Source organism: Orbicella franksi, chromosome 13 (assembly GCF_964199315.1).
Source record: "Orbicella franksi chromosome 13, jaOrbFran1.1, whole genome shotgun sequence".
NCBI classification, from domain to species: Eukaryota; Metazoa; Cnidaria; class Anthozoa; order Scleractinia; family Merulinidae; genus Orbicella; species Orbicella franksi.
The window spans coordinates 17,631,541-17,652,568 of record NC_138157.1 but is presented as its reverse complement, the minus strand read 5'-3'; the positions used below and the strand labels follow the sequence as shown (position 1 = coordinate 17,652,568).

General features: G+C 38.3%; 1 protein-coding gene across 2 annotated transcripts; it reads right to left on the bottom strand.

Annotated features, from left to right (window-relative positions):
* Positions 1-1,253: 1,253 nt before the first annotated feature.
* On the bottom strand, positions 1,254-20,324 carry LOC145466433 (uncharacterized). 2 transcript variants are annotated; one of them, XM_081450153.1, is made up of 15 exons: positions 19,897-20,160; positions 18,051-18,254; positions 16,258-17,048; positions 14,846-14,946; positions 14,248-14,296; positions 10,197-10,329; positions 9,707-9,790; positions 9,226-9,385; positions 8,247-8,344; positions 6,525-6,591; positions 4,291-4,360; positions 4,046-4,177; positions 2,949-3,162; positions 2,750-2,815; positions 1,254-1,705 (listed from the first exon to the last, which is right to left on the bottom strand). In XM_081450153.1, the coding sequence occupies exons 1-15, from the start codon at positions 19,943-19,945 to the stop codon at positions 1,638-1,640; spliced, it is 2,286 nt and encodes a 761-aa protein (XP_081306279.1). In that variant the 5' UTR covers positions 19,946-20,160; the 3' UTR covers positions 1,254-1,637. The 2 variants fall into 2 exon arrangements, 1 of the variants encoding a protein (XP_081306279.1); XR_014041889.1 differs by lacking the exon at positions 1,254-1,705 and adding an exon at positions 1,712-2,241 and having other exon boundaries at positions 2,275-2,815; positions 19,897-20,324.
* Positions 20,325-21,028: the final 704 nt, after the last annotated feature.

Here is a 21,028-nt window from a genome sequence, read left to right as displayed (position 1 = left end):
TGTTTCTTCCTGAGTATAATTTTGACATTAAAGCAAAAGAACTGTGTGAAAGATAAAAATATATTTGTTTGGAGCCTGTTTCAGGCAACCAGATTGTGGCGAGTAAAGATTAAGATTGTGACAGTAGAATATCCACCTCCCCATCCCCTCCCCCCAAAGAAAAAAAAACATTCGTGCAGGGGAACTTGACCCCGAAAAAAAATCCTGCAGAGGCAGTGGACGTGAAAAAAAATTCCTGCAAGCTGAAAAAGTCCCACCCCTGCTTCAATTTTCTAATGGTCCGTCCCTTATATCCGGGGAAGGGTTATATCCGAAATATCTTTGTTAGCAAATAGAAGAGTATATTCGGGGGGGGGGGGGGCTTATAACCGATGGGGGGGGGGACTTTAACGTGGGATTTTACGGTATGTAGTCAAGATTGAAAATGCGTCACTATTGATTATATCAAGAAAAATTCCTTAGGGCAAGTAATTTTCTCGCTTCTCTCATTCAGTTTGTACATTTTTTCAGTGCGTGTTAATCATTCAATCCCACTCCCCCTTTGTTGACCAGCCTCCTTATTCTCCAAAAATTACGCCTTACGGTGCATTGCGATAGTACTACTATAGTGCTACTTTGCAGGTTACCATACTGAGAAACATAGAATGTTCTACTAAAGGGATTTATTTTAAAGAGGGAATAACCTACATAATGAATGTTCATAGAACAATGGAAGTTAGGCGGGTGCATAAATAGTTTTCACTATTTTGTTTTTAGTTATGTATTACAATTACACACCTCGAGCAGGCCTACTATACTCTCATTCAAGGTTTTTTGTTTCTCTTAAGCCTCCTCAGCACCGCCAGTTTTCACCGTTGTTTCTTTTTTTTGTTTTGTTTTTTCATTAGCAACTGCAACTTCTTGTATGATAACTAAATACGTTGAAATTATACATTACCCTATCGAATGAAGATTTATAACTCGCTTTCAACGTCACATATTTTTGAATTAAAAAAGATTGGAATTCAAGGGTGAAGAAAAAAAAATTCACTAATACAACTGTTGCTATTATTATTTCTAATGCACTGCATGGACTTTAAAAAAAAAAACACAGACTGAGACAAAGTAATGAGATTAAGAAGAGAAAGTTCAAGGGAAGCTGAAGGTGGAGAGGCGTCTATTGGTAATCGTTCATTCACGACTAACAAACAGAGATGGTTTACAGACAACTTACAAGTAAGAACGTTGGTAATTTTATTATATACCAATAAATCTTCATGTTAATTACTCTTTATTAACTTCTCTCTATTTTCTTTACAGTCCCGCCGTTACACGTTCCTTTAAAAACACATTTACACTATGCACAGCACAACAAGAAATAATATCAATAAAAATCAAACAACTGGCCCGCGCTCCAAGTCCCGCCGTGACAAAAAGAAGTCGAGCAACAATTTGCGTGCTAGAGAGACTCACAATAACTCACGCAATCATATCATCTGTGACTCACTCGCTCTCCTGCAAAGTAACGCACAATCCTCCCGTCGACAAACTCACTCTCAACTAAAGGACAGGCCACTACTTAGTGGTAGATCCTTAGCTTCAAAGGCCCAGAGACAAGGAAGTTCAATTAAGAACCTCTTGAAACTAAGCCTACCTAATCAATCCTCAGTTTGCTTCTCGGGTTCCTTGGGCTTCAAGAACCTCGGACGAATTACCACTGGTTCAACTGTAGACAAAAAATAGTTTACATATAAGTTAGTTAAGTTTTCTGTGAAATTGCTACATCAACAACCTGATGTCGGTCAAGATTCTTGATAACATAATATTTCGAATTTACTGGCGTGGATAGCAAAATTCTAAAATGTAGAGGTTGTTTACCGTCGAGACTGCGTATACCATCTTCAGCAGCCGCATGAAACGACCAAAATGAGACGATTGGTTTTGGCCTTGCTTTTCATCGGCTGAGAACACATAAGCTGAAATCTGATTGGCTAAATGATAACGACAACATGATACTTTACATCTCCAAGCAGTGGTTACAAAAGTTAAGCGAGTTTCCGGGAAGGCTGTAGCTGTAAATTGAATGAGAGTTTCAATCTATACTGCCTAAAGTCGTTCGCTTCTCATTGAATAGGGCTGGCCGAAAACTTTTATCCTTTGCCGCGCGCCAAATTTACCGAAGGAATTTTCCTCAAGCAGAGGCGGATCCAGGGGAGGGGTTGAGAGGGTGGCAACACCCCCTCTCCCCCTGTGAATAGCAAACTAATAAAATTGTTCTATACATAGTTCTTTCACTTCCGCCAATTGACTGACTCGGACTGTCAAGTTAGGAAAAGGTAGGGTACATTTCACGACTGCATTTCTGGTTGAGAGGTAAAGTAAACTCCAGATTTTATATCATGCCTTCACAAACGCATTTCAAGTGTCAGGAATGCCAGAAATGGCGGAACATTTTTCCGGGGAGGGATGACCTCGAAGCCCCCTAGAAGCTCGCGGCTACGTCGCTCGCCATCCACGTCAATGGCGTCAAAAGCTATTACAGTAGTACAACCCCCATTTCAGAAATTCCTGGATCCGCCCGTGTCAAGTTCTCGCAAGCGAAACAAGTCGAGCTTGCGCTCTTCAATCTTGCGCTCTTCGCATTCAAGTTGTGAGCGTCGCAAACATTTTTCTCTTTCCGAGCTCGGCTTTCGCAGCTCGACTTGAAGGTAAGTCTAACTTCAATCCAGACGCTAAAATGCTCAAGCCCAATGTGAAGGTCCACTCTTACCATCCTTCTCTTTGGTTTCTACTGATGTATTTTCCAACGGATCCAGCGTAGACGTTTGCTCCGAATCTACAACACAAAAGAGCTTAATCGACAGGCAAAAAGGTGTATGCTTTGATATGCTTGTACATTCGTCAATCTCAAAAAAGTCCGTAAAAGACTAAGACCATTTGAATACTCAGAAGTAGATATCATGACAAACCTGCATCGCTGGCTGAAAGTGGCAAGAAACCTTCATCACTCGTAAAATCCAATTTGGAGAGTTTTGAGCTCTCGTTTTCCTCTTTCGAGGAAGATTTTCGTTTACGTGCTGCAGCAGGTTTTCTTGCTCTGTGCATTAGTTTGCAGTTGGATCCCTTAGAACACTTGCCAGTCGTTGAGAATTCTTCACACTCAAGGATGTGTTTTTTGTTACACTGTCAACCAAAAAAAAACAACAACTATGTTTTAATTGTAAATAATTACACAGTAAACGATACCAAAACGACGGGAAACGCACCCATCGACAGATCACTTCAGGGAGAAGCGCTCAATTGTCAAGGCTTGACAACAAACGCACTCCGCCTCAGGGCCAAATTTCTATGCCTACTGGGCGTGTATATCCAATGCTGTTGACACTTTTGTCGCTACCGAAGATTATTTGGCCTTCTCTGGCTACTTTTGACAGCGGAAGCGCAGCATTCAGCAAGATCCCTTGTTATATGGCTAGCTCCGTGAACAGGCAAGATGAACCGCATCCTGCGCTTTGATTGGCTACACGAGTGGGTAAGATGGCACAACCTCGCCAGCTCGGAATTACCCGCCGTGTCTTGCAAGAAAATAGTGTCCTTATTTCGTATAATAAATCCTTTATTGACTGAGCTTGTTCGGTCAAGATGATTTTGGCCTCGTTCTTTTTCTGCGTGTTTCTGGACCTCAACTCCGTCTCGGTCCATAAACACGAGGGAAAAAAAAAAAGAAAAGAAAAAGGACTTGGCAAATGCCCAGCCATCTTGACCTCTGGCTTGGTCAATAAACCAAATCCTACCCTTCAATGCCTTTGAAGAAGAGTAAATATAATCTTTAGCAGAATGCACGCAACCTTTGTATTGCCTGTTTATGACAGCATACATACACATGTATGTATTTCAAGTACTTGATAATCCACTAAGTGCCCGGCCCTTAAGCTTCAGTAATCTTCTCAGAGGCGTTTTTATGAAGTTCTCACGCAATACTCCCCCCCACATGAGAGTGGCATTGCATGGCAATGCAAATGAGAGCAGCGAACAAGAGAATAATCAACAATGAGAGTAAACACACCTGTTGCCCTCGTGAACAGAACCCTTTGAGAAAATCCTCGCACACTTCCGCCTTCTTGCTAACGTTGACGTGAGAATAAGGACAGTTGTCGTGGGAACATTTACCACGAAGAAAAAACTGACAAACTGGCATCTGAAATGATGAAAAAAGAAACTAATGTTACAGAAGGTTAATTTGGGTATTGGATATGAAATCTCAAACAGCCAAGGAAAGAGAAAAACTTTAATAACGAGTTAAAAACTAACCTTATCTCTGTCAATCTTATGCGAGAACGGACAAGACCCATCGACGTTTTTACAGCGACCACGCAGAAATCTATTTTAAAAAAATACAAGACCTTGTCAAAAATCTGCTCTAGTTAAGCCATGTGTTCCTCCAAAACTTAGAACTTAATCAAATTCCGTTTTGATGTCACAATAGTGCGATAAATTTAAGGTGGCCGAACACAGTTTTCGCGCGCGCTTTTGCTGATGCGATTCAGCGCGCGCACAAGGATTGCAAAAAACAAACATGCCGTCAATAGAGCGATCATTTTATTTACTCAACACCCGCACTACCTGCGTTATTTTTCTCTATAATTGAACACAGTGTATTGATGGCTTTAGTCTTTTATTACAAAGATATGTTAGAAAAGGTAACGATGCAAAGAACCCAGCAATTCTCAGCTTTTTCTATGTTACCGAAAGAACCCAGCTAAATGCAGCGCATGCGTAGTAAGTCAAAAAATTGCGATTGAATGAAAATTGCACTCTCGGAAATACGCCTATTACTCGAAAACCACTAATTAGAATTTCACGAAATTTGGCACGAAAATACTTAAGGAAATAAGTAACTGGAGTATTGAAAATAATTGAACTTTAACAAAGGAAATTCTAGATATTCCAGTGAACCTTCAACAAGGGATAATTAAAGATCTCTCTATTAAATTATTAGCAAAATGTAAAGATTTTAAGGAAAACGACCACTTTTTTAAGTTTAAAAAACATGTTTCGACAGAACTTCTGTCATCTTCAGTTGAATGAATGATTACAAAGCAAGTTGAATAATAAGTAGGCAAAAATGCTAATTAAGACAAATAGTAACAACAGAACGTGAAAAGGTGTAAATTAAAAGGATAATTTTAGATTTACATGGTGTAATTGCTGATTGAGGCAAGGCAGTTCTTTTTGAATATGGATAGCCTCCTTTATCTTGAGTTGAAAGCTGGTAGTGGCGTGATCTAAAATATGAAAGCAGTCTATTGAACACAATGAGCGACAACATTCAGAATTCTGAAGATGTTTGAAGATGTGAGAGGCCCTATCAACGGCTAAGTGCTCACGTACGCGTGTGGAAAAATGTCGGGAGGTTTCGCCGACATAACAGGCATTACAGCCCGCACATGTAAACTTATAAACTACACGTGAACGAAGCCCGCCGGGGATAGGGTCTTTCACACCAAAAAGGTTACCTATCTTAAAGGAAGAAAAAACTAATTTGATGTCTAAATCATTACAATAGCGTTTGATTAAGTGCCGAATCTTCTTCTGAGTGATGACAGAAAAATGGCCTATGTACGGCAGCTTAAACCAAAACGTGGGCGAGGTGGTAAGGGGGTAGCCCCGGAGACAATGATTGCTATGGGCCCCAGTGATGTAACGGTTAACCACTTTTTCAATTAAATGGGCAGGGAAAAGGTTCTTTTTGAGAATTTCAGTAAGCTTGGTTATATCCTCCTGTAACCCCAACCAAGTGTTGTTGATCTTGTAGGCCCTGTCAACAAGGGTCCTAATGAGACCTACTTTGTATGAGTACGAGGTGAAGCTAAAATAATTAGTTAATAACCCAGTAAAGGTTTTCTTACGGTAAACCCTAGTTAGGAAGGAATTAGTGTCACTATTATCAATAAGAACATCTAGAAAGGGTAATTTGCGATTAAGTTCTTTTTCCATAGTAAACCTTAATTAATTTTAGATTTACACCATGTAAATCTAAAATTATCCTTTTAATTTACACCTTTTCACGTTCTGTTGTTACTATTTGTCTTAATTAGCATTTTTGCCTACTTATTATTCAACTTGCTTTGTAATCATTCATTCAACTGAAGATGACAGAAGTTCTGTCGAAACATGTTTTTTAAACTTAAAAAAGTGGTCGTTTTCCTTAAAATCTTTACATGTCTGCTGCTATCTAGACCTATTAGCAAAATGGTGTTAACTTGTGAGAATCGTTACAAGCTTGTTGCATGCAAATTATAAAGAAAATCTAATGACTAGATTTTCTATAAATAAACAAAACCGATTTTAAAGGCCTGTTTATATTTAGTCATGTTGCCATGGCAACGATACATACGTCAGCTTAGCCATCAAAAAACCAAAGTTTGTGTTGTTAACTTGCTTGCTACCATTTTTGGCGACCGAGGGATCAAGGGTTTTAGAGAAAAAGGTGAATGAACACAAGTATCAAAAACTGTGTTCAGCCAACTTAAATGCATACTCACTTGGTACACACTGCAACCTTTGAAGGGTCATGAATGTATGGGCAAGTGTCCTGCTTGTTGCATTTTCCTGTAAATTATAATAAAAAACATAACGAAAGTGTAATACAAGAGGTCACAAAGCAATGTAAAATGCAGTCACGTCTATCTATTTCTACTTACAGACCATTACCAGAGAGAGAGAAACTGATCACGCTAGTATAGTTTAAGAAGAGTCATACAGACAGATTACTTGACTTCTCCTGATGGAATTCAGGGCGCCCGCGTCAACCTGTTGTTGTTGTTGTTGTTGTTTGAAAACATTACCCCACAGAAAGAAAATTTGTATCGAGCTCTCCCCCCATTTTTGAAAACGACTTTGGAGCAGCCCTGAATCCTCAATTCACTAGTAACGACTGCATTTTTTAAGGGTTTAATGCGCGCTCTTATTAGTTGATTTATGGTCACGTGGCAATAGCTACATCTAAATGACGCCCCCGCGGGCAACAATTACGCTCTTCTCGGACCGCTCTCCCACTAACTAGAGGTTACTTTAACTTCTTTCTTGCCTTATTACTACACACTTAGTACGCTTCAGCTATATAACAAAACACTTTATTACTGGGCCTTTGGAAAACAGTTAGTTTTGTTTTTCCCTCCAACATCTAGTCTCCTCCGCAGCCGTTTTCTGGGATGTCACACAACGCTCCCCCCAAAGAAACGGCTGCTCACATCCGAACCACATTCTTGTCCTTTTGTGTTCGTGGTTTGTTTGCGCTCTGTTGAACAGACCAATCACATAATAGCAAAGTGTGAATGACGTAAGCTTTTGCGCGAAAAGGTCTGCGGTGCGAACAAGCGAGGGATTTCTGGCTTTTGTTTCACGCCGCACGTCGCCAAAAATAGGCGGTGTTCGCAGGCTACGATCATGACGGACGAAAAAAAATGTAAATGAAAGCCCTAAGTACAAGTGCTTCATGTGCTCATCGCTATGTTCAGCTAATGAGAGAATATATATTTTCTCGAAATGTCAAATTGTAAGTGTCAATCAAGGGCTAAACGCTTCCACCAGATTGTAATCAGGAGGAAAGAGCGGCTTTCAGAAATCGCTGTCAACAAATCGAGCGGAGCTACTTGATTTCCTGGTGTCTTCCTTCTCAACAATAATTTTTTGAGCTGAAAGTATCTAATAATTACCTTGAACCTTGAAGAGTCTTCAGCTACATAGAAAGCTCGTTCAAGCGTCGCCAGTATTTTTCGGCGTCCCTAAACAAAAGCCGGAAATCTGTATGTTCATTTGTGACATCTCCCACGACGGGATACAAAGATAAAAGACATACTCTGATTGGACAAGTTTCAAAGGGCGAATTTGGCGCGAAAACGTTCTTGAAAATGGAACGGAAGCGGTGATTGGCTGATTTCGTGAAAGGAATGTTGTTCGGATGTGAGCAGCCGTTTCTTCGGGGGGAGCGTTGCGTGACATCCCAAAAAACGGCTGCGGAGGAGACTATCCAACATCGAGATCCTCAGGAAAACAGAACCAATTGTTTCCCTCGGGACCAGTAAATGTGTGTATTAAACCCTTTCCCTTACAGATAAGTCACGTGATTTAGTGACCCGACCGAAGTCGACTTCTCTTTTTGGCCTTTTGAGTTTACGTTGACTGTCTTTCAGCAGGCTCAGTAATTTATTGGCCAACGGAAAATGAGGTCTCACACAGTGGTTTTCTTTACCATATGAGCTTACCAAATCTATTGTAGAACATGCAGTACTGCTGTGAAGCTGGCGTCTTTTTGTTCTTTTTGTACAGTCTGGCATTGTTTATGCTGCGCCTCAATACACGGCTGAAATCATCAACGGAAAAAAAATAGGAAACAGTTAGATACACCATTTTACTTTAGCCAAATTTGCAGCATGCCATGGGTATTTTGGCCCGACTTCGTCTCACCAAAATACGAATCCATGGCTCGATCGAACTCGCCTCATATGCCGCGGAATCAAACTAAAAAGCTTCAATTAGGTATACATGTAAATATCAGTCCTTTAAATCTTTCGTCGTTTGCAAATGGTAGACTGAAAGACAGCTGGGGTTTTACTAGAGTTCAGTGACTGGAGTGGGAAAATCCTTGAGGCGTGGAAGAGCTTAAGTATAGCAAGGTCCTTATAGACTGACCAGCAGCGGCAAAGGGATCTTTGAAGTCTGGCTTGACCAACTGTACCCAAAACGTGTTGAATCATACACAGGATAGTTATATAAGATTACACGACTATATCACATTGTTTCTTAACGGAGTTACGTCACGGTTTGGGCATCTTCATTCTTGAAAAGTTTAGCCTATGTTCGTCGTTTGTAATCCGCGTTAATCTTCTCCATCCTTAACCACCCTTGTTTCTTTATGGTTTATTGATATCTCTTTGGTGTTTTTATTTTAGTTAACTACTATTTTTAGGTTTCCTTCAATTCAAAAGTAGTTTTGTACGTGGCCAAAACAACTCAAATACCGTGACTGAGCTCCTTTAAAGCCCACTTTATATTTTTCCAAAAAATTTAGCCTCTCTAGTAGAGCTCATTCTCCATCCCGCCAAACGTCCACACACCCTTCCCATCTTCCCTCGCGTCACTCGTCCCGGTAAGGTACACACTAATACGCAAGTATCGATTTCATGAATTCGATTCAGGCCTTTTCTACCTTTCATCCAGTAATTAAAATGTTTGATAGAATACCTAGCAAGAATCTTGCTTGGAGTATTGCTGACTTTACTTCTAACCAGCGTAGTTGGAGTACGTAATATGACCATGTGTCCATTACTTGATCGCCTTCTGCTTGGGGGCATTTGACTTGATTTAGAAGAACTTGGTTCATTTGTAGAAACACGTCTGGGAGCTGAAAGGTACATGTAGATATAAGATATCAGTTATTATTACTGACTGAGCCATAGTTGAGATTGGTTCTACACTGTAGTTGACAAGAGACCGGCAACTTTCCCTAATAAAGAAGCTTGCATAACATGTAAAGGTACAAACTGCAGCTACTCAAAGTCCACTATCTCCGTTCCTACCGTATCTTATGATTAATACTTTTGAAGCCAAGAAAGGTTTTTGAAAGAGTTTACACTTCTACTGATACGAGAGAGAAAGAAATTGCCTGGAAGCAGGGGAATTTTTTCCTGTAAAATACACGTCTGTAAATATGCTCAGTGTATACCTTTACTGATTCTCTGGAGAGTCTTTCCTTTTGAGTCCATAAGAAACTTCTCACCCTGAATGTTAACGGTTTTTGTCAACTTTCCTACGGGAGTAAAGCGCTGTAAATTAATTTGTAGCTTAATTAAGAGGTGATCTTGTTGACAAATGAACACATATTTTGATCACAATTACAGTGCTGAAATAATAAACTGTAGATTTCCATGAAAAGATTCCTCACAAGTACCAAGAAAAAGTACAACTAATCGTAAGCGTAACATTAAGGCTCACTCCAATCGATCACATGTTCAACTAAATTCCAATTCAAGGCTGTGGTCTACAAAAAATTACTAGGAGCCTCAAGGTTCCTAACCATATGCATGATATCCTGGGTGGCCAGCACTTAAGCTTATACGAAAACAGTAAATTTTTTCAGTCGCCCAAAGGCAAAAGTTGACTTTTACCACTTTTTTGACATTGAAATATACTGTAATAAGTTAAAAGAGGCTCACCGATTTTGCTTGTTGACAAACTTTTCATGCCTCTACCACTTTGCCTCTCAGTTGAAGATGTTCTTGCTTTGGTGAGTTTATTGGATGACGTCTTGTATGAAACACCTCCAATAACCACTTCTTTATTTAACTTCTGCAAACAAGCAGCATTAGGAAAAATTAGTATTATGATAAAATAAAAAAAAAAAATGGTTTAAACGTTACAGTGCAAGGAAGTTGTTCTAAATAGTTTTTTCTCTCCCCCCCCCCCCCCCCTCCCTTAATCAACAGATTTTCAGACTAAAATGGAACCATTATGAAACAGGGTGCAAAGAAAACCAATTTTTGAGCTAGCCTTCTGGGCAAGCTGAAACTATGATGTACTAGTCCAGAAGCCATTCTCACCTCCACCTCTCCCACAGTATAGCTAGTATGACTGATGTCCTTGAAAAGATGACAATAATTTCATCTCTTACAGTAGATGTGTGATTAGAATTTCTTGTAGATTCACCCCCTCCCACCACACCCACCCACTCAAAAAACGGTTGCCTGTCAGGCAGGTAAAGGCTAAAGCCCACTAGCCCAAATGCCAAATCCACTAGCCCCAGACTATCAGATACAACTTTCTTTGCATGCTGTAAAAGCAATTTGTCATACATGTACAGGGTAACTGCATCAACAACAGTTTGTTGAAACAATCATGCACTCAAACCTTTCAAAAGCCAAACATATTTAATTCTCAGTATTGAAATATTCACTGATTATCAACATCATGCTCTCCTTCCCTTTCTTTTATTAAAGACATTTTCTACTATTGTTGTCTAGTCGTTTCAGACGGGGTTTTTAAGCTTTTTTGTGTCCAGTTCTATCCTTTAATATTATAGTTACATGTTTTTGTTTTTTTTGTTTCTTTGTTTGTTTGCTTGTTTAGGAGTTCATGTACATGTACTGTAGAAGGGGACAAGAAAGGAGAGAATTTTTCATGTCCCAATGTTTTCCCACTGTTAATATATTGGTCGTAAATCTACATTTACATTTTGGAGGGCAACATCTGACAAACTACCCCTGCTACAAACTAGTCTTTACTTCAGTCGCAGCTTTGTTAATGTGTTTGTTGGTTTGTTTTATTGGTTGCTGTTCTCACACAAGTATCATCTATGCAGATATTTGTTTTTTCATTTTTACATGTACAATGTATGTTTTAACCACAACATAATTTATTTTGCTGCAATATAATTTTTTTTTATATTTTATATTTTTTCTCTGATGGATTGCTATTTTGTGCTTACAAGCACTTGATTGTTTGCTGCATGTTCTAACACATGTTAACATGTCTATTCTTTTTTTCTTGCAGCATTATTTTTAAAGTGCACCTAACCCCCAAAATTTTTTTTCGCTAAAACAAATCTAGACTTTATTTGAAGCATTTGGGCAAAGAAATTTTTGAATTTGGTTGAATCCTCGATTTTCTATGCCCTTTCAAAGTCGCGATTAAGTGTTTCACGACCGCGTTTTAGGGAGTCTGGGGCGGCGGTACCTGATGACGTCTACCCAGGAACCAAACACAATAGCGCCTCAGTCAACTCACTGTATTTGCTCGAGAAAATAGAATGCAAAACTAATCGTTCCGATGTATTTTGGGACTAAAACGTCCAAGAATCATTTTGTCTCAGAATCATTTCTTTTTCGTCACTGGAGGCAGAGTTAAGTTTCGATTCGGAAGGCTCCGAAATAAACTTCGATCGAGCACGTTCGACAACTGTGAACTCACTGCTTAGAGCTTTGAGAGCAATTTGCAATATTTCAAGCGACGACGGGGAAGACGTCTTTGCGGACGAGCTGCTTGTATATTAGGAATGGAAAGCTAGATACGAAGTGGAGGAGCAGGCAAACGAACAGCAGGAAAGAAAACTCAAGGACTGCTTTGGATGGTAATTTCGTCAACTAAACATAAGATTCCCACGCGTGTTTATAGCCCGTTTACATTTGTCCTTACCGAGAATGTATTTTGTCAAGGTTCTGTTAAATCCAGTTTGTGTTTTACTTTCAGTTGAATGCTTCATGTTTATAAGAGCGACGTACGTGTTGCAGTTTTCGAGACTTGATGACCTCCAAAACATTGGCTTCGATCGATTGAAAATCGTATTGTTTGGACCTGTATTTTTGAAGCTGCGGGAAGCAAGGCGGAAGGAAACATTTCATACAATTACCGATTTCACATTGTCACACGTTTTAAGTCGTAACTCCAAATAACCAATGTAAATTGTTCTCAAAGTTTGCAGTGAAATTCGTCGGATAAGCGAAAAGGATGTGTTCCCTAAGCGGTCCGCAGATAATGTTACGCGGTCATATTTTCGACGCTATTGCACAGAATCTTTGTCACACTGCTGATTTCCAAACCTTCGAAAAACTCTGTGAGTCTAACAATTTTGTTATCATGTAATTCTAGAGGATTAATCTTCGACTTTCATCTAAATCGAAAGAGAAATAAGTGTTGATTAGCGGCGTACAGTTGCGATCTATTTACGTATCAGTATAACGCTTCTTGATCATGACCGGATCACACAACTTTGCCGGTTATGTTATAAATACTGCGGGATTGGAAGATATAGGTTGTCGGTGGTATTTCTACAAATTGCTGGTTAGCTTTAAGCAGAAAATTTATGAAAACAGCGTTCGAAAGTCTCCGGAACAAATTCCAGTGAGAGTTCTTCAATGGTTCTCACAGATTCAGTTCGCTTGTTTCGGTTCGACAAAATCAACCATCGTTTACGTCTTTATTGCACCATTAGCCGATCATCGCCAGTAAATTGTACAGTATACCTTTCTTTAAATCTGGAATATTGCTGCAACAGCCGATAGCACCTCTGGAAGGCGTTTCTGCGCACCTTTCGAATGTGTATTGCACCATCCTGAAGGAGATGAGAGGAAATGAGATATCCAACCTTCCTGGGTAGACGTCACAAGAGCCGCTGGACCCATTCTCCTCAAACTCGGTCGTGAAACAAAATGGCGGTGTTTTGGAGCTATTTTCGAGATTTCGTCGTGGCACAGAAAATCGAGGATTTAACGGAATCCAAAAATTTTTTCGCAGAACTATTTCAAATAATAAGTAGATTCGTTCTAGCGAAAAAAAAATTTGGGGGTTAGGTGCACTTTAACTAGTGGCTTTTTTGAACATACATCAATACTAAATGTACATATGCCTCTGTAATGTTTCTTTATGTGCATGTACATGTAGCTACAGAGTGTAGTACAGTAGCATAAACATAATTAATTTGAAGCTTTGTGGAGCTACATTGTTAAGACTCTGACTCTGACTTTCTTGATCAGTGGACAGGAGGGGGAGAGGAGAATAATACCACACTGATGTTGTGCCAGAATGCCAGAAATGAGCTGGCTACTGGTCACAAATTATATGTACAAAGTGCATACCCTTCTCTACATGACTGTATGTAAAACTGTAAATGTAATCAGGGTCTAGAAGTGTGCAGTCTAATATAATATGATGAGGCATATAGTAATTATATATTTCAATAACAACTACAACTTGATGAAATAGATCCGATTTTCTCATCTTCGTAAATGCGAACATTGACGGCCATGCTAGAAGCTTGTACACTGTTGGAAGGATGAGAGTCAAAGATCCTCTCTTAAATTATACACCTGAAGGTATGTGTATCAAAAGAGGAAGCATTTTATGTCAGTTACAATGTACATGTACATGTAGCCCAGGCCACTATAGGATTGTGGAAATGAAAATAATGTCAATCAAACCCATTGTTAACTGGCCAGATACATGTAATAAACATTACAAAATATATGCTTTGAAAGAAAGTGATCTCAAAATTTACTGCAATATAGAATTAGACCAGTCACTTCACCAGAAGTGAATTAATATACATACATGTAATATACTGTAGTATTATCAATATGTGCATAATATGCATTATGTATGTTAAGTTTTTGTATACAGTCATGTAAATGTACATGTTGGCAGAGACAAATATTTATTATAGTCTCTTAAAACAAAAAAGTGCATGACTGTAGGTACTTTGAAAAATTATCAAACCTGAGCTTTAATAGCAGCTTGTTTCCTCTTTGACCTCACAAACCTGTATCTGGAAAAGTCCAGTTAAAAAAGAAGCAAATGTCAGGAAACATAATTGAACACTAAGATGTGTATACAACAATTTGTGCAGCAAACAGGTATACACCCCAAAGCACATGTACTGTTCACATGTATATAATTACCCTCTTAACAGACACGTCTAGTTTCTAACAAAACAAATCCAAATTTTACTCCGGAAACATATCCTCTTTTGATATACATGTAAGTAAATGCAAAATTTAATTAGATAATTCTACAGTACCTTGTTACATGTACATATCATAAGAAATTACATGTTTGCTAGACAATCAAAGAAGACAGTTACATTTCAGCTTCACTACGGGACAGACAGAACACAATATGATCCACTACTGTAGGTTTATTTTGCATGTCTTGACCAAGCACCAGAGTACTTCAGTGTACAACCTAGTACAGACACTGATATAATCTTTCACATGAAATGTTACAATTTAATTTATAACTCATTATGATAAGATCAAATTCACATTCACAATTTCCACTTGGCTACTAATTACCAAAAGGTAGACCATACACATACCGCTCAATCAATCCTGTAGAGGATCTTCTTGACAAAGCTCTTGATTGACCTTTCCTCCTGTCTAACTTTAAAGCACTCTGAGACCTCCACACACTAGAAGTCTGCAAAACAGACCACAGGTGTCTTGTTACAGAATGCAATGAACCTTGATTGAATACAGAGTATGCACAGAACTAGGGTCTGTAGCACATACATGTACTACAGAACTGCACTTCCATTCCCTATCCCCTGAACTTTGCCTTGATGTCAGTCATGATTTTTCTGTTTTTTAGCTACATGTAATTTGGACAACATACATGTATGTACATTGTAGATCAGGGCTTAAAATAGTAAACAAATATAAAATTACAGAGCTGGGTGATGCTGATCTGTTTTGCCATACACTTGAGTTGTATCACATTAAAATTAACAGCCAGGGTTTGGTCTTTGGCAGTTCAAAACTACAACTGTCTGGTAAAATTTTTGATCTTTTCTACCATAAGAATAGAAAACTCCAGGGTTATGATTCCTTTGAGTTTCCTTGTAGCTTCTTTTATCTTATGGAGTTTTGCTTTTATTTTCACTACTTTATATGTAGATGAATACTAAAGAAATGCTATTAAAACGTGAATTAAAATGAAAAATTAATTAAATTGAAATATGACTGTGAATTCATTTTTTTCAATTTACTTATTTTATTTTCATTTTATTATTGGTTACTATAGTGTTTTTAGGGGTAGTACATGTAAAAATAGGGGGTCCATGGACCCAGTCCATATTTTGATGGACCCGGTCCATGGACCTGGTCCACAGAGGGGGTCCCTGGACCAGGGGGCCATGTTTTGTACTCTCCCAACATCACGGGCTCATCAAGGATACTCAGCCGTAAGTACAGGTGTTACAGGTTAAGGCCCTTAATGACAGCCCTGAGTGGTACAGTGGAACCCCACCTTATGGACATTCCATCGATACCTTATTCTGGGCTGAACCAAAGGTGTCCTTACTTTTTTCCTTATTTAAAGAACCTCTAAAACACAGATAACCTGCCTATACACAGCCAGATTTTTGTGGTCCATTGGTGGAATTAACAGGGTTCCACTGTTTTTACTTGACCCTAGCAGGAAGTCTGCAATCCTTTAAAGTGTCTACTGAAGAGTAAAAGTCGATTCAGCTGTGTCAGTTCAGCTATGCCTCATTGACTAATCACTCAAAAAAACTCAGGCTTGTAGCGCAATTGTTACCTATACTGTCATGTCCAATCATGTACATATACAGTACTTCAAATACTTGAGGATCTTATTCACAACTCAACCTTGGAGGCCTGCATTTATTTACCACTGACATTTGACCAAAAAAATAAACATTATTAAGATATTTTAAGATGATCACTTGTACTTTCTCACAACATTGCATCTCATCATAAAATACTGTACCTGATTTTGGAGTATTTTCTTTTGCGTTGAATGCACTGGTCCTCTGATCAATTTAGTTTTGTTAGCTGTTTTCAGCATTCCTCGTTTCTGACCAGCACTGCCACTAGCAGTATTTTCTTTCCTTAGCACGAACGGATTCAGTTTTCTTTTGATTCCAACTTCAACAGAAGCTACAGAATCTCTAGGTTTGGTCCATTTTAGCTTGGATCTTGAAGGCTTGGATTTCTTGGTACTTTTCTTTTGACCAAGACTGCTGGAAGCAGTTGGCTTTGGTTTTGACCACTTAAAAGATCCTGGAACATTTGATGGAACTTTGTGGTGAACATTTGATGAACTTGGTAACTGCCCTGTACTTGGAAAGTTTGATTTCTTAGCGTAAAGTTCTGAATCTGAGAGGCTCTTACTATTCGCAGAAGACAAAACTGTGCTTACACTTGGCTTTGACCACTTCAGTGCTGATTTCTGAGCAACAGCTGATTTGGGAATAGATACACAAAATGTTTCCTTTTTATTCAAAACATAAGGATTCTTCGCTGTGACTTGATGGCTTGGCTGTGAAGATGAAGAGTGATGAGAAATTAAAGATTTCTGCGGCAATCCTGTCTGCAGAGGTGATGATACTGTACTTGATGATATTGTTGGGGTTGATGTCGATAACTTAGAATAATTTTGTCGTGTAATAGCTTTGTTGTTAGCAAATGATTTTGTGCCTTTAGCACATGTAGTCCAAGATGACCCAGACAATCCAGAAATGCCAGGAACATTCAACCCAGTCACTGTGGTGTTTGAACCTGGAATCGAGAAACACAGCCAGTAAATTTGCAGACTTCTGAATGACTAGGAAAGGATGCTTTTGTTTCTTTTATTTCCTGTTTGAATATCAAGCTAAACATCAACATCAATGCAAGAGGTAAGTAAACCTTGTTGTTATATTGCTGGAGATAAGTTGAATCTAACGCGTGCTCTCACTGGCTGATTTATGGTCACATGACAAAAAAACAATGATCCCTTGGCCAACAGTTTTGTTTACCCACAAATCTTGATGTTTTCCTTGACTTCGTCTTGGGAAACATCGAGATTCAAAGGAAAACTGAACTGTTTCTGCCGGGAACAGCAATTAAGTGTATATTAGTGTATATTATACCACTCATTACAAAACCCCAAAAACTCAACAAAAAAGTTGGAAAGTACATGTATTTCTTAACAAAATGCATGTCACCTACCTCTGGGGGTTAAAGATAATTAAGGTATTCATTGAAGAAGTCTTAAATAAACTTTGTGGGCTGAGATGAGCACATTACAACTTTAAAACCTTATACATGTACATACATACATGTACCTTACAGTGGACAGCAATTAATGCCATGAGCAACAAGTGTGCATTGCACAGCAACAGGAAAATACACAGGCAGCCCAAGCTCACGATGCAAGGAGTTATTATTATTTTTTTTAATCTTTATACGAATGTTCAGCACGTGGTAATAGTAGATGTCGGCGGTGAATATGTCACGTTTCATGCGCTGAACATTTGCATAAAACTTAAACAAAAGAAATAAATAATAACTCCTTGCCTCCTGAGCTTGGGCCACCTGTGGAAAATATCTTGTAAGTGCATTATCTGTCGTTACTACTAAAAATGATGGATTTACAGTTTAGTTCTGCCAAAGATAGATACTGCACAGTTCTCTCAATTTAAAGCAGTACATAGTGCATATTGTAGGTGTGAGAATTACATTGTGTAGTTACTGTTATGTTCTGATGAAGTACCTCTTATACAATCCTGGAACTCATACCTGAACTGACACTGGTCATCTTCCTTCGATCCAGACTATATGAATGGTTGTGGGGAGGGCCTGTTGCTGGTCGCTTCTTTTCTTCACCTGGCTGTTTAGGTTTTTGCCAAGAAAATGAGCTTTTACTCTTATTTGATATGTTATTATTAATTGAAGAAACATGGCTTACATGTGATGTTGTCTGTTTATGGGATTTGATGAGATCTACATTGTATAGAAGCAAAACAGAAAGTAAGTATGACTGTACAAAGATAATACCTTTGTAATACAGTTTGGATTTTGCAAGCACTCTGACTGATTGGTAAGAAAGCTATGTTTTGAACATGGAAAGCACTGGAAATAAACAATGTAAAAGTTGTCATCAGATGTTGTCCCACCAAATTTTTAAAATTATCCAACTATCTTTGCATTATGATAAGACATCATAACCGAACACCAATTTTAAGACCTTGTTTGCTAATTTCAAATATGTTAAGAATCACAAATCATATCGATCTGTGGTTTATTTTCCTTAATTACATGTAACTTCTCCAGACTTGAATAAAATGAGAAAAAAAAACCAAGATCCTTTGCCAAGTGCATGAAGTTTGCACTACATGTCTATGTACTAGCAAACTTCCTGTGTAGTCGTTTACTTTTGTGCGATGACTGATTCAAGCTACAACTTTCATTTTCTAAATTTCCTGTCAAAGAACTTTGAATTCTTGAATACAAATTATCAAGCTTAAGCTTATGGCCTTTACCCTTCCTTTCTTTAAACTTTAACAGCATTAATAAAGTCTTTGCTGCTTTGCTCTGCAGACTCTGTGTGTGGAGCTGAACCTATGCTTTCACTCTTTCAGTCACTGTGACCGGTTTACCAACTCAACGCTTAGAATAAGCAACTTGATCACAAAAAAACGATGAATTTTTCTCTCTTGACAAATGCTTTTTTTATGGGTTTACTGGGACAATAAACCCACACGGGATGTTGGGAGCTTTTTTTTTTTTCATGTGGATTTATTGTACCAGTAAACCCATGAAAAGAGCAGCCTATTACTCAAACACCAAAGTTGGCTACTATGGACATTGGCAAGCAAAAAATAAACTTTGAAATTTGAAATGAATACCCCAAGAGTGTACTACATGTGTAACGTCTATATGAGAGGAAGACGTTTGTGTACGAGAGAAACATTTGTAGGCAAACAATACAGAAACTCTAGGTGCATGTAGCTTGTGCTTCAATTCGTGATAACTATAAGCATTTCATACCAACACGTCTGTCTGAAAGTATACAAAATGTATGTAACCAGTGGGTTCATCTAAGTTGTATGTACGTGTATGTAATGTATCTCTTCCCTGGTTAGTTTTTCGTATATTTTTTCAGTCCTCATAGTGCACCAAAACCACGGAATATAAACTTTGTACTTTCAAGTCTTGGAAAAGTTACCGACACAGTTCATAATTATAAACCGTTCCCTTCCCCTCAACATGAGTCGATCGAAGATCAAGGAGAACATTGTCTTTCGATCTGTATTTAAAAATATTTTACCAGCCAAATTTCACTTTGAAGCTTTCGGACGAATATATGCGCTCGGAGATAATTTATATCCCTTTGATAGTAATTTTCAAGCTTTACCCTCTGTCGTTTACAAGTCAAAACAGCACAATCGACTGAGCACGAAAAACTAAAATGCTTTTAGCTGTATATGTTTTACGAAATACAAAATGGAGTGCAAGGTTTACATGTTTTCAGTGAAATGAACTTCATTTAACCGTATTACTAATACCAAATACTAAAGAGATAACAAATAGTTCGATAAAATAGCACAAACGTAACTAGAATTGTAAAGCAACGAAAACTTACCCGTCAGGAACGCTATTTTTGCTTTCAGCTTGGACGAGTCGTCCGCCATGATGTTTGTGCCACAGAAGAACTGCTGACGTCCTGACGTCCTGACGTCATAAACGCTTGTAAAATTACAGGAATACCACCTTCTCAAACTGCACAGCCTACCAGAGAAACTGCAGCATGTCAGAGTATGGTTTTTTTCTTTTCTTTTCTTTTTTTTTTTTCGAAGAATGTGAGTATTTTTTCCTAAAGATTTTGAACCCAGAGACCCACACCTTCGTTGATTTGCTTTGGCAGATGGCACTTTTCAAAGGAAATTGGCTCCCGGTTTTCGTAAATGGTAAATTCACTTTCTTTCAGTTTGTGTGTGAAAAGATGTGTTCAGTCCCAAACCTTCTTTAAGACGTTTTGACATGGTTGTATTGTTAACTAAGAGGAAATGGACTCAAATTGAGTCATTTACATCGTTACCAGCGGAGATATTACCCAAAACAAGAGCTTCAGGTGTTTGTAACGGCGCACCATTCGTCCAACTTTGCACGTTGAATGACACATTTAAATCAGGTCAATTAGGATTTGGCCTGTAATTCCTGATTCAGTAATTGGTTTTAAAGCTTTTATTTCAGAAATGTAGAAAAGAACAATGTATATACATGTAAATATTAACTTAATTTATGACACCTCACTCTTTTGATCATGAGTTATTTATTTTTAAACTTCTAGTTCTGTATTTACTGTTTTAGAAGTATACCATGGCCAATTAGAGATTGCCGATATTGAATCTGCATCCCGTCCGATGCTAGAAAAGAATGCGTCAGGTCTCCCAAATATTTATAGAATAAAATAAATTGAATTGAAGTCCGTCCCAAACTGTATTAAAATATAAGATTGAAACAGTTAGTCAAAACACATATTTATTAGTCAATGGTTATTTCCGGCTTGTTATTGGAGAACTGTGAAATTTAATCATCGCTATCTCACTGAAGAGTGTTTTATATACAGATCATTGAAAATTTTGTTTACTAAAGCTCTTAGCATAATGTATTCGTAAACGCGTAGCTATGTAAATTGGGCTCAAGTTAACTTGTGGCCACCGAAATGCTACAAAAAGTAAGGTTCTTGTCAATTTTCATCGTCTTAAAGATAT

What these genes read in the sequence shown, in the direction of transcription:
- LOC145466433 (XM_081450153.1), bottom strand. Translation starts at nt 19,945, where the DNA reads ATGGCGGACGACTCGTCCAAGCTGAAAGCAAAAATAGCGTTCCTGACG. An exon ending in CCAAGCAAGATTCTTGCTAG is followed by an intron (nt 8,345 to 9,225) that starts GTATTCTATCAA and finishes TGATGATTTCAG; the next exon opens with CCGTGTATTGAGGCGCAGCA. An exon ending in AAGGTTGCAGTGTGTACCAA is followed by an intron (nt 4,361 to 6,524) that starts GTGAGTATGCAT and finishes TTTTTAAAATAG; the next exon opens with ATTTCTGCGTGGTCGCTGTA.